Raw genomic sequence first — 13,827 nt, 5'->3', positions numbered from 1 at the left:
GAGCTGGGCACCTCTTAAAAGAGAGCCTTTTCAATGGGGTTCAGAGGAGTTGGAATTATTTAGCCTCAGTGAAGCAGCTGGAGATGGAGTTAGATCTAAACTCTAAGGGTCCTTTTTTCAGGATTCAGAAAAGCTTTGAAAGAAGTGAAAATTTTAAGTAGTTGGAAATATAGAAAAGCACAGAAATAAAACACTTTTTGCAAACTTAAAAATATGTAGATCTGGGATATGGAAAATACAGGAGCCTCTAATCCTCTCATATTGTTTTTCTATTGCTATCTTCTGAAAAGTTTTTGTTTGGGGAAACAAAATATTTTTCATAGAGAAGTTTTTAATCTGTGGTTTCACTGTGATCTTAAAAGTGGGAGCAGGTTGAAAAGACTCTGACAGAATTGTTTACGAAAAAGGAGACTCTGCGTTAAGAATCCCATCTGCAGAAGGATGGGATACCAAAATCAGACTGGGTGGCAATGTGGGGTGCCATAATCTCCAATGGCATGTGCTGTAGCTGGATTTGCTATTCTTCATTGGGAAAGGACTGAACCTTGTTGCTTCATGTCTGCAAATGCAAAACCATTCAGGGTGATGTTTAGCTTGTTACAGTTTCCCCCCTACCTTTTACAAGTTTGAAGAAATCACTTTAAGATTTTCATTGCAGGGTTTATATAGATTTTTCTTGTGGTTCATCAGGAGAATTAGGGAAGATACTGGTTAACTTCTACTCCCAATCAAAGATTTATTTGTAGGACCTCTTAATACACTATTGAAACTCAATGTAAGGCTGCCACTTACCATTCCTCTGCCTTAGCATGGACTTAGCCAGACTTCCTTCTCACTCACCCTTATGCAGCATAAACTCTTAAACTCTTGTTTTGCTGGAAGTTGCAGCTGTGGAGAATCTTTCTGCTGATATATTGGGTTTTTTTAGGAGATATTATTAGCTTGTTGAAATGAAACTGCTGTTGATATGAAAAGCTTTAATATGAAACCAGGATGAGGTGACCTGAAACTAGGATGACTTCATTGTTTTGCCAACTAGATATATATTCTTATAAGGCTATAATGTCTTGGCCATGTACATGTGGATGATAATAATGATTAATATGTAGCTTTATAGCACTAATACTAGACAGCATGGTAGTCCCACTTTCAAGAACCTATATAGGAATCAACTATTCATCAATGTCCTATCTGTGCCATTGAAGAGGACACTGGCCAGTGCTTATTTGGTTCAGATGGATCACTGAATGATCTGTTGACCACCAATGCAAACTGTTAAATTACAGCTTATTTTGTACAATCCATTCAGGACAGGTGGAATAGATGATCTTTAAAGTTTCTTTCCAACCCAAACCATTCAGTGTTTCTATGCTTATTAGCAAAGATTTCTAAGGATCTTCCCTCTGTCTTCCCTGTCTTCTGTTACTTATCTTGATCACATAAAATCAGCACAATTCTGTGTTTGGGCTACTGCCTTCAAGGTTCCCTGGCACCACCCCAGTGCAGTCCCCAGCACACTCACTGGGTAGAGACTGGCTGGTAAGAGGAAGATGTGAGACCCTGGAAGTGAGTGCTGGAGAGCCAAGCAGGGCTGGAAGAGACTGAGCAGAAACATGTTTCATCACTGCTGAAAGACCTGGAGGCAGAGAGGAGAGCAGGACTTGCTATCAACCCCCTCTGCATGGAAGTGCCATTGCAGGGACTCATCAGACAGGGACTCATCAGAGACAGATGTTTAGAGGGAATTACAATACTTCTTAAATACCTCCTGAGACTGAAACACTGTCAGTATTGATGGACTGATGCCTGAAGTTCTGCTAGTTTATCCTGGATCAGGGTAATTTAAAATTGCTGTGTCTGACCTTTCTTCCTTATCTCATGGAGAGAGGGGAAGATTTATGAGTAAGCAAGAGGGAAAAAAAACTGTAGGAAAACTTTGATGCTTCCACAGAGTCAGTCTCTCCTGTTTTCAGATCTTACTAATCCTCTCTTAAAACTTTTTCTTTTTGCTGCCAAGTAGAAGCCAGAATATTCTTTGTTTTTGCCATCTGTATGCAGGACATAGAAGATAATGACAGGCAACAAAGAGTTAAGCAACTAACTAAAGTATAATTGAAAATAGCTGTCTTCCTTTTGAAGCTGAAGGTGACATTTGAAAATCCATGTGTTTGGTAGCTAGTTACTGCTTGCTGTGTTGTACGTGCTTCAGTGTCTCACAGGAGTTTTACACAGGCCGGGACAAATGGCAGTCTACATTATAAAGTACATTTACAATTGGTTTTCATTTATTCAGCTGAGGGTGGGCTAGGCTTTTAAATGTTGTCTGTTGATCAAGAGACTACACAGCTTGAGGTTAACAAAATGCTGGAAGAGGAAAGAGTATAAATAGAAACAACACTTCCTTGTTGAGTAGAAGCCAAACTTGGGGGTGAACCTTTCTATATGAGAGTTTGCTGAGGTTCAGATAGGCAGCTGAATACAGATTTCTGAAGACACCAAAAACTCCAAGTTCTGAGAGAGGATATACATAGTATATATTGAGGACTGGACTAGGTATTTCTTTCCTCTGGAACACCTGGCTGCAGTTCTTAGAAAAAGATACCAGTGGAACTTGGAGAATGTTGGTGAAAATCTAGCATCAGCTTAGTGAAAGGAGAAACGTATGTCTCACCTTTCAGTGCAACACTGATTATTTGGGCCTGGAAAAGGCTTAATATAAGTCTAAAAAAGCCTCCCAAGATGGAGGCTTTGAAATACAAGCTTATCTGGTCAGTAGGATAAATACGCCTACTATTTCTATTCAAACTTTAAATATTTTCCCATTGGTAAGGAAGGGAATATTTTACAGCAATGAACATGAGTGTTTTTTTCCTGATAAATTTTCCCAGTAATGTACTGCATATTACAGATTATGCTGCTGATATTTAAACTGTATTACATTTCATGAAGTGCCCTCATTTCTAATTCTTATAGACTTTAAACAGTATACATCATTTTTTGATATATGACTCAGATTTATTTTCTAGAGGAGTTTTATGACTGACATTTACACAATGCTTAAACCAAGGAATATATGAGCCAGAATCTAAGTGGTTTTTAAGATAAGTAATTTTTTCTTTTATTCCCTGATTAAAATACAGCTTTAAAGTTCCTCTAGTTCAAATAAATTAATTCAAGAAATCTTATGGCCTATATTTTTACAGTAGTTTAGGCTAAGTGATTACCATGGTCCTTCTGCCCTTATCTTTGAACATATTTGCAGTTCTGATGAATTTCAGTTCTGATGAAAGACTTTATGGGGGCCCTTTCCACTAAGGTCATGTATTTGTGATCTTTCTTCAGAGCCAGATTTCAGTTGCTTAGTTTGGCAAAAATATGGTGGTATACCTATTTATATCAAGATTGTGTAAGAGAACTTGTTTGGGTTTGTGTGTGTGTGTGGGGGGGGGTGTTTCTCTAAATGTTTGGAGGGGAGGGGTGCTTTGGTTGTTTGGGGTTTTTTTCCCCAGTCAAAAGCTATCAACCAGAATGTTTGAAGTGCTCAAAAGGACCCTGAAGTGCTCAAAAGGACCCACATAGTTCCTGCACCCAAAGGTCTGTGCTCTCAGGGATGTCTGTCTGTTTGCTGTTTGTCATCATCCCCCTTCCTCACATAGTGGTAGGTGGGTAGGAAGAGGAGATTGCAGGGTTGCAGAGGGAAAGAGGGAAACCCAGACCAGAGGGAAGCGGCTGAGCCTGAATAGGAAAGACAAACTATGACCTCCACTTAAGGAAAGAGATTAGACTATAAATCAATGGGAAATCAAGACAAGCTAAACCAAAAAAAAAAAAATTGTGGGTGGCTAAACATGATGAGTCAGCTATGACAAACTAGATAGGGTTGGGAATTGATAGAGCTGGGGAGGTATGTCACAGTTAATTAATTATTTGGGCTAGTAACTATTTGGGCTAGAAATAAGGATGACTAATTGGTTGAATATTTGAGATAGGAACCAGTGGAAAAAGTACACTGAAAACACCAATTTATCTGTAAAAATACTCCATCCTGCTGGATGTCTTAGACAGCTTGGTGTCTTTGGCAGCTGCCTATCACTGTTTTAATTCCATTAACACAAATAATAAAAGTCTATACAAAGACTCATGGGTTATCCTTGCAGGACAATATGCCTGAGAATTTGGCAAGATATTGCAGTTTCCCCTTCTTTGTTTTTTATTTAACAAAGAAGAACTCTGCATTGAAGTGCAGTTTCACAAAGGCAATTTGAATTGTGAAACAATACAGGTATTCCTATATTTGGCTTCCTTAGGAGCTTGTGAATTTTGGGAGCTGGATGACAAAGTTGTAAGTAAAAAATTTCATTTCTCTCTAAATGAGTTATTCTTATTGTTCCTTTCTTATGATCATTTATGACCTTTTGATCCTGATTATAAACCAAGACTCTTTTCTTTGTAAGGAAAACTAATCACAGGGGAAAAGTATATTCTAGATAGCATTAAACATATATATACATTGGGTTTTCTTAATGTTTTTTTTTAATATAAAAACTTTGGAATGCTTTCTCAGGAATGGTTTGTAAAGACAAGGAGTAGAACGTTGGTTCCTGTGATTCTTGAATCCTTGCTGTAACTGTTTTCAGTATGTTTATGCAAACACCCAACTTCACCCAATATGTCCCAGTGATACTGACTGCCCACACGGCCCTGCCCTTACACACTTGGTGAGTCGTTGTCCATCTCACTGCAGTCTCCTTGCACCTTCACAAGTCTTCAGCACACAGCTAAGCTCCCTGATCTTGGGAAGGGGTATCCTGTGGAGTCATTCCTCCTGCATTGATCATGGAATGTAGGACTAAACTAAACACAAAAAGGTCATTCATTCATCTTCCTTGTCTTGGCATGATTGAAACCATTAACAGATGTTTCTTCAGCCCATCTTGGAAGCCATTTGAAGATTAACCATGGTTAAGAGAAACCATTTTGTTAGGTTGATCAAGTGCTTAAGTAGCCTTACTTCTGGAGAAACTGATCTAGCCAAAATTTGGTAGCATTTAAATCTGTTTGCAGTCTCATCCAAGCAAGTGTACTAAAAATATGCCTTACTGCCCTCTTCCTGCATCTGTTAACCACTTTTACACCTCCCTTCGACAGGGCGCATTTACAAAGCTTGTAATAATTTTTGTTTGCAGGCCTCTACTTCATTACAAATGTAAACTAATTGTTTGACATTCATGGTTTTCATTACTCTTATGTAGAGAATTACTAGTTTACTAAGAAGCATCTTTCAACATCAGAAAAGGTCTTGGAAAGTGCAGACATTAATGAAATTAATAGGCATCAAAGACCTGTGACAAAGACAGTGATGATGATTCTCTGCATACACTGTTAGGAATAATACTTGGATATAAAAATTAGATATTAGTGCTTGTTTTCATAAAAAACTTTACCTAATATTGCATTGTACTTGAAGGATCTGACCAGTCAGACCTGGGGGGCCATGGCAGTATGAAACAAACGTACATGGACCTGAGTGTCATTTGTTTTTGAGCCTAACTGGGCATGGGCAGAAGCTGACTGCTATTTCCAAAGGCTTCTGCCTGGTGCATTGGCTCCGAGTACACCTCTGGAAAAAATGGAACAGCAGAGCCAGAACCACTGGTTTAGCAAAGAAGTTAAACTACAGTAACTTGAACCCTTTTATTTTGAATTGTTGCTGCAGGACTCTTTAAAGATACAGACTTCCAAAATACTCCATTACAGAAAGCAGTATGAATTCAAATAAAAATAAAACTAAAAATAACTACATCTTCAATCTTTCTCAGCTGTCTGCTCTTACAAACTATTTACTGACCAGTACTAACAGCAGAAGGAGATAATCTGCAAATTCTTTACAGCTTCTGGTACACTTTTCCATTGACAAAGAAAATTGGAGAAGATATGATAGGTGAATGTTTGTTTCGCAACATCTGAGAAACAAATTCTGTTTTTGTTGTTTTGTATTGTTTTATTTTTTTACTACCTCTACCTTTTAAATAAAAATGATAATGTACCTTCTGTCTTAAAAATAAATGTGAAAATAATCTGTCTCTAGTTTATCGCTGTGATCTACCCTATCTTTAGATCAATACCAGCTGCACCTTTGGGGATAAAAGGAGTTGTGTCTTCTGGTAAAATCCTGGGCAAAGGTAGCCTCGTGTATACAATGGGAGGAGATTAGTGCCCAGCCTGCCAAGCAGTCTGTGTCCCCATACAGTCAAAACCAGGCCATTTCTCAGAATGCTTTGTCTCTTTCTCTGCACTCATGCACAGATATCAAACATGTGGAAATGAGGCTACTACCCTGACATTGAATTGGGATGTGATGGATGTGCACCTAGTATCTCCTTTCCACTACATAGTCACACTACTATGTACCCTTTGCTAATTATTAGAACCTAATGGTCCTAAAGTATGCAAAAATAGGGGCCCTGCTTTTTTTTTCTCCCCCTTTCCCTCAATAATTTTTCCTTAAAATAATTGATACAGGTTTGTTCCTGGGTTTTGCAGATTTCAATGTCTTTATGTTCAAAATTTCTCAGTTCCCTCATTTTCTCTCATGTTCAAAATTTTAAATATAAATATGGCAACACAAGTCCCCCTTTCTCAGGGTATAATTTGATTTTAGGAAGACTGAAGAGGTTTTATTACTCTATGTAAAATATGAAGTATTTCAGTTATTTAAAAGTTGGTCTTTTTTTTTTTCTTTGTAGGTGACACAGCTGATGATCGAAGTAGAGACTCAAAGGATAAAACTTCATTTCCAGAGACCAGACCAATCAGTCAACCTTCACAGGTAGGAGTCTTTTTCCTTATGCACAATGATGAAACTTCCATAGCAGCTCATTTAAGAAGCATGAATGTCCTGCAGAAGATGGTTTCACCACATTCACATCTTCCATTGGCTGAGTCACTCTCAGCCTTCCTTGTCATCTATCATAAAAGCAGCACTGTTGTTAATTAGATGGCAATAATATGAAGCCCACTGCTGTGGATTTGAAAAGGAAATAATAGAAGTCTCGGCTATATGGTATTGTTTAATATCTTATTTTTATACTTGAATTGTGCAAGCATGAAACTGTAGCTAGAATGTAAATGAATTGCCTAGAAGCATTAGTGTAGTGAGTAGTAGTGAGTAGTGATTTCCACAACTACCATTATGAGCAACATGTAAACATGTCACTATAATAGACTGTCTTTATTGTGTGTTTCTGTTTCTCTACTGTGTGGCTGTAAATCTGAACTTCTTTTTCTTTGGTTTATTTGATATTTGATACATGTTTACAGGCGAGGGCTTTTCAGAATATTTCTGCATATGATGTACATCTTCTCCACATACTCTGAAAATGTTTTTGTACCAAGTATGGGCCTGTTTTCCATTGCCATATAATTTTAGTCATTTGCAAGGTGACTTAAGATATTTAGCTTGGCCTTTTTTGCTTTTGTAGTGGTTCATTTATTGTGCTTAACCTATCCTGTCTCTTTTTCCTATATCTCACTTGGTACACTGTGAGTACCAAGTGTCTGTCTGTCTCTTTTCAATGCCACTTCAATATTTACTATTGCAAAGTGCCTTGGTATAGTGAAGGTGTGTATGACTATTTTTCCATCTCTTAAGAGTGCTCTGTGGGTATGCGTGGCCTGTAGTCTTTTTTTCTAATTTAAAATTTAGAACTGTGTCCTATACAGAAATCTTCAATTCTTTGCAAGTAATGAGTAGTTTGCCTTCTGATAATGTTAAAGTATGAATTAGTTCCAACCAATTGCAAAGTTTTAGTCTGACTTTTAGATCCATGCACATCTGAGCCAGGGTGTTTGCAACTGAAGTCCTGCAGATCTGGGCAGTATAATTATTTGACGTTGTAGTTACCTACTGGACAAACGTAGTTTCCCTTAATGTGATATTCTTGCTGGGGATGGTGAACTGCCAGTTGCTGCAGCCTCAATGGTTTGTTCAGTTCTGTGGAATATCGGGAAAAGAGGAACTTATTGATTTTAAGTTTTATGAGTTAGAGAGAAGAAGAAAAATTTTCAAAATAAAATAGCAGATATTACAGTGAAAATGAAACAAAGGTATGTTTTCACCTTTCTATTAAAATACTTACATGTCATAAAAATACTAGTATGAACTGGCTTGTGACAGAATCAGTTAAATAAAGATCCAGTGCTATTTAGGCAATTCATTCCAGTCTATATTTCAGTATTTGGACTTCACATTTACTCAAAGGAATTCTTAAGTTCCCAAATTAAGTAGAATAATTGTGAATAATGGAAATTAAATGGATAATTCTGGCCATTAGGAAAGTAATGGTCCTTCTTGCAGTAGTGAGTATATTTTTGTAAATTCGCGGGAGAACTTCACCAATTTAGAGAAACTGGAAAAGCATTGTATTACATATTCAATATGTCATAGAGACATAGAACATAAATTGAAATAATAACCTTGTTAGTATAAAAACACAAAGTCTTGATAAACATTGAACAGTACGCTAAAATACAGTTGTTACTGCAAAGTGGCATCTGATATTTATCATGCAGAACTGAATAAAAGAACATTTAGTTCATCAACCAGTTAATAATTTCAGTTGCTGGAAACCTGCTTTTATTTTTAAATATAAACTTTTTCACTACTTATTAGATATAAACTTCATGGAACATGAAAAGTGCTTTTGGAAATGTGATTTAAAGAAGAATTAAGTAATACTTTGTTCATGGATTTTCAAAGGGAAAATGAGGTTGAGTCTGATTTTTGGAAGAAATTATCTTCTGGGGTGTTTTTTGGTAATGGCCATAATCTTTGGAATTTCCCATTTCCTTTGGATTTGATTGCTGTACAATCACTGAATTTTCAAGTTCGTATATTTGTATAATCTTGTATAAATTATTTTAACAAATGCACAAACAAAAGTTTACATCAAGATGGTCTTGCTGCCACTGGGAAAATGCAACAGAACCTCCTGCAACCCCTGCCATACAGTCAGGGTTGTTTTCAGCTGTTTGGATATTGCATACATGTTAGGGGAATTGCAGGTCGTTGACACTCCTTGGAGGAAGGGTGTTCTCAAAGGCCAACTTCAGCCCAAACATTTTGTCTTCTGCTTCAGACTTCTGCTCCTGCTTTGGACAAACTCCCATATGGAGTGTCCTCCCCATCTCCACAAGTATGGACAGGGGCTTGGGAGGGTCATCTCCTACTGCTGGTCAGTCGTAGGGGGATGAGTTGTTGTCCAGCAGGGTAATGAGTGCTCTGGGCCTAATCAAGCATGTCTGATCCTCTGAAGTTGCTTCAGGCTCATGAGCTAAAAGTCACACACACATCTAAGTGCTTTTCTGGATTGTGTCCAAAATGGTTAGTGCTCTGCAGGGCCGAGAACTTAGTCTTATTAGTGACTAAATTGGTAAATTAGTGACCATGAAATACAAAGCTAATTTTAACTGCAACACAATCATAATTGAAAGAGACACTATGGTTTTATTTTTTTTATGCTTGTGTTTTTTCCATTATCACTGTATAATTTCCAGATAATTCAATCTTTATCTGCTTTCATTTGGAATTTGAGGTTATAGAAAATAGCAGAATGGAAAGGTTTGCTTTGATATATCAAGTGTGCTAGAAACCCCAGTAATGTGGTGGGGTTATTTTTGATAATGAGCTATTCCATTGGTAAAGCAAATTAGTGCAACCATGTATTTTTGCCCTACTGTGAGAGCAATTATGAAGTGTATCTGTTAGGAGACATAAAAAATATTTTTGACAGATGGTATGGCTTTGAATTAGGATTTATGAAGATTATTGTATGTCTGATGCCCAGGACACCTGGGATTATTACGGTGATGTAAGAAACAACAACAAAAAAAAATTCAATTTCTGGTAATCGCTGCAGTGTTTTGTATCTCCCTACTGTCACCTTAAAAAGCAGTTCATGTTTATTTGATCTTGCACTTCTGGATAATCTGACATGCGCTCTTTAGCCAACAGATGTCAGCAGATTTAATGGGGGAAAACTGGACCGCTAAGTGTATTAAAATAAACTACCAAAAAGGAAAGCCATCTTTAGATTTTAAATTAGGATTTTTATCTTGCTGTGTCTTTTTTTTTTCATTTTTCCTTATGGTCCTACTTCTCCCTCAAATACTTAATAGTTATTGCCTTCTATCTAAGGAGCTTGTTATACGTTTTCTAGGGCAAGAGAGAATCCCCCAAGGGATTGCTTAATCCATAATTATCTAATTTATATGTTGTTGTTATAGCCACTCTAATTATATACCTTGCTGTGATTCTTATCATCTTAGGACTTAGTTTTCTTTATGAATTGTAATAGCTCTGCTATGATTCGTGTCTCCTTCCTTTTGATAATTTGCTGTTAAAAGCTGAGAACACAGCAGATAGAAGTTCCTGAAGTAAATTTTAAATTATCTGTGATCTTATACATATAGAAGCAGGCATGCACCATTATAGGCAAGTATCTAAATAAATGAGGAGAATTTTGTTTATGTCTGAATTGGCATTGACTCATTGAAGTCATCCTTTATACAGCTGTTGTGTAAAGGATTCTACATGGATGTAAATAACTGTTTCCTAGATATCTGGTTAGGGGATGTATGACTCAAAAGACAGAAATACTATGAGATATAAAATATCAAGGAAGCAATAATGAGAGTTGAGAATCCACAGAATAGTGGAAAAATAATTTAATTTTTCTTTACCCTTCTAGTGAAATTAGCAGGTATTGCTGAAGTTGATATACTTTTGGGATATACTATAGTGCAGTAGAGCAGATCAACTGATATAATTCCAGGGCATGAATAATATTACTGTTATCATATTTGTTTGGGTTTTTTTCCTATTAAAATTACTTGCTTCTATCAGACCTATTATTTGCTATTTTTTCCTTAAGCTTGTCTATCTGGATTATTTTTACAAGTTACTGGAAAAGGAGTTATTACTGATCATGTTTCTGTTCACTTACTGACTCTTGGTTTATAGTTCAAGGGTTCCATGTTTAAAATCACAAGAAGGGTGTTCTGGGCTAGATTTGTTGCATCAGTTTAAAATCCCCACATTTACTTTAGAGAAAGTGGTTTATATTTTGAAATTATTGTGATCACATTATTTGTGATTAATTTGCTCTCTTTTGACAAAATCCAGAATCTATTGAAAATGTTGTTGCTTAGCTTGTTTTTTTTTTTTTTTTTTTTTTCTTTTAGAAGCTCTTATAAGGAGCTCTTATAAGGTAGAATTCCAGTCATGGCCTGGTTAGATTAATTGCTTGTCATATGTCATACTAAGATCTTCTTTTTATTATATAAAATGCCTAAAGCCTCTTGGTCCATATTTTCTCTCTTCTTAATTGTGTATGTAAGGAATAATCACTTAATGAAATTATCCACTCTTAGAAGGGACTGGAATAAGACTGTCTGCAGCAAGTCATCAAGCAGATACTCTTCTCTGAAAAGAGAAGCTGGTACCATCAGAAGAAAGATCTTATGTTTTATTAACTATCATGCATGATCATAAGGTGTAAGAAGTGAAGTTTTAACATTACCTTTAAATAAGAATGTCTGGTGTTCAGCCTTGGCAGCTGCAATAGACATCACCTTCCTTAGCTTCCTTCATCATTTGTGTGTATGGTAAATAAATATGGACTTCATTGAGGAATCCATATGCAGCCACATATGGAAAGTGCATGAGTAGAGCTGGCATATGACAAGAAAGGAAGGCATGGTTGTGATCTTACTGAGAGCAAAGGTAAATAACCCAACCAGCTAAAAAAAAATCAAATATTGCATATTACAACTATTATATTTTACAACTATTATTATATGTTATTGTGTACTGTTAATGTGCAATAACATATTTACTTTGTAAAGCTTCATTACATCATAATGTTCATATTGCTATCTGTTAGATAATTTGACTAAATTAAAACTGAAATATTTAGGAGGTCTTTTCATTCTAGGAAGATCTCCAGAACACACAGACCAGTGAGCCTTTGTCTGCCCTTACTGGACAACAATTGGACAACTCAGGGGGAAGGGGAGGGTTTATATACATATTGTGTATAAAGTTAGGTATAAATATATTGATCAATATATCAATAGCTCATTATATATATTTATATACACATTATATACATGTATTAGAAAGTCTGCTTCTCATGTTACAAAGGATTAGTTACAGTGGCCTCACAAGCAACATTTTATAAACTGTGATTTGTGCAAGCTATTGACCCAGGGTCAAGCAGTAAGACCCAAGGTGTCTTGCAAGACTATCACCTTGTAGAGTTTTTCTCAATTCTAAGGTGAATAGCTGGATTTGTTTGCGTAACAGGTACGCAGCTAGGGTTATTCAGGTACTTAGTAATCAGAGTAGCATCATTAATACTATGACCATTGTCTTTTATTAAAAGGAAAGCATTCTATTTGTAGATCTATGGAACTTGAATGGGAATTGAGAGATGTGAATTGACGTGGTTGTCACCAACTTCCTCTCTGAATTTAGGAAACAGTTCATTTTAAAAAACGTAATTCAGTGCTGTCTTATGCTTTTCTATAGCACTTTGCAAGTGTGAAATACTGTTAAACCCTTTGTGTAACTTCAGCTGAGATTTCAGTACAAGAGCTGAGGAAGCCTTACAGTTTTCCAAGGTGAGACATGAATGTTCTGTCTGGCCAGCAAATACATGTAAACACAACAAATTGATTGGAGCAGCCCTCTCTCTCTCCCACAGCCCTGCCTGTGGAGTCCAGAGTCAGTGCTGCAGTCAGATTGCACAATTTGTGAGGTTTGAGCAACAGAAGACAAAATTACACTCTGTAGGGAAATATGACACACAGGCATGGTATATTTTCATATTTCAGTGTCTATATATAACGAAGTATATACCCATATGTAAAAAGTTCATAAAATAGTATAGTTGGCCTGATTTTCAGACATACACACCAAATGGTGATCAAGGCACATGTATGCAGGAGCATACTATGCATAATTCCCTATTTAGTTTGGGCAGAGACTCACTGTATGTTTGATTTAATTGCTTGCTTATTCAGTTACATTGGTTATTTGTAGCAAGAGATGCTCAAACTAGGTGCCCAGATGTTCCCATCACATTTTTAGTCTTTCTCTAATTTTGGGATCTCCTGACTAACTAATCCCAGATAAAACTACTGATTATCCTGTGTTTCTTGCCCAAATACATGTGGTTAGACTAAAAGCCAGTAATGCTGGTTCACTTTGCTGCTGTCAATAAATTGATCGGTCATCTTGCCTCACAGAGCAAACCTTCTGGGCTTTCTCAATATGAAAATTGATCTAAAATGCAATGTAGATCATACATTACTTGATGAGACTGTGTGTGAATATGGTGCAGTGATATTTACAATGTGGTGCATTAGCATAAAATGGTGGGTGAAAGACCATAGCGTAGGGCAGCTCGTTAACAATTACTCTGAACAGCAAGTAAGGGAAAACAACAATGTCTTTAGCTTAGTTGCACTGCCACTTTCAGAGGGAAAAGAATAACCAAACATAAAACTCACCACAAATGGCAGTAGGCAGTCCATTTTAATGAAAAAACACATGACATGAAAATTGTCCCATTTCAACCCAGAATGCTAATATTGGTAATACAGGAATATGTTTCTCTGTACTTTCCATCAGTGTTGTTTGATCCTTCTGCTACAATATACTTCTGCTGTAATTTTCACCTTGAAAAAAGCCAAACTGGAACCTCACAGCTCCTGTCCTTCTTGTGAGAGGCTGTGCACTAGGAAGAACATATTCAAATTTTGTTC

General features: G+C 36.6%; 1 protein-coding gene across 5 annotated transcripts in view; it reads left to right on the top strand.

Moving 5' to 3' along the window:
- Positions 1–13,827, top strand: part of UMAD1 (UBAP1-MVB12-associated (UMA) domain containing 1) — a 78,723-nt gene that overhangs the window by 53,278 nt on the left and 11,618 nt on the right. For all 5 annotated transcript variants that reach the window (XM_021538360.2, XM_021538364.2, XM_021538361.2 and 2 more), the window contains one exon: positions 6,747–6,829. In XM_021538360.2, the coding sequence (XP_021394035.1) occupies positions 6,747–6,829 (83 nt within the window). The remainder of the gene's footprint in view (positions 1–6,746; positions 6,830–13,827) is intronic.

This window comes from Lonchura striata, chromosome 1 (assembly GCF_046129695.1).
Source record: "Lonchura striata isolate bLonStr1 chromosome 1, bLonStr1.mat, whole genome shotgun sequence".
In the NCBI taxonomy this organism is placed as follows: Eukaryota; Metazoa; Chordata; class Aves; order Passeriformes; family Estrildidae; genus Lonchura; species Lonchura striata.
The sequence above is the reverse complement of the archived record's forward strand: the minus strand, read 5'-3'. Positions and strand labels throughout refer to the sequence as shown.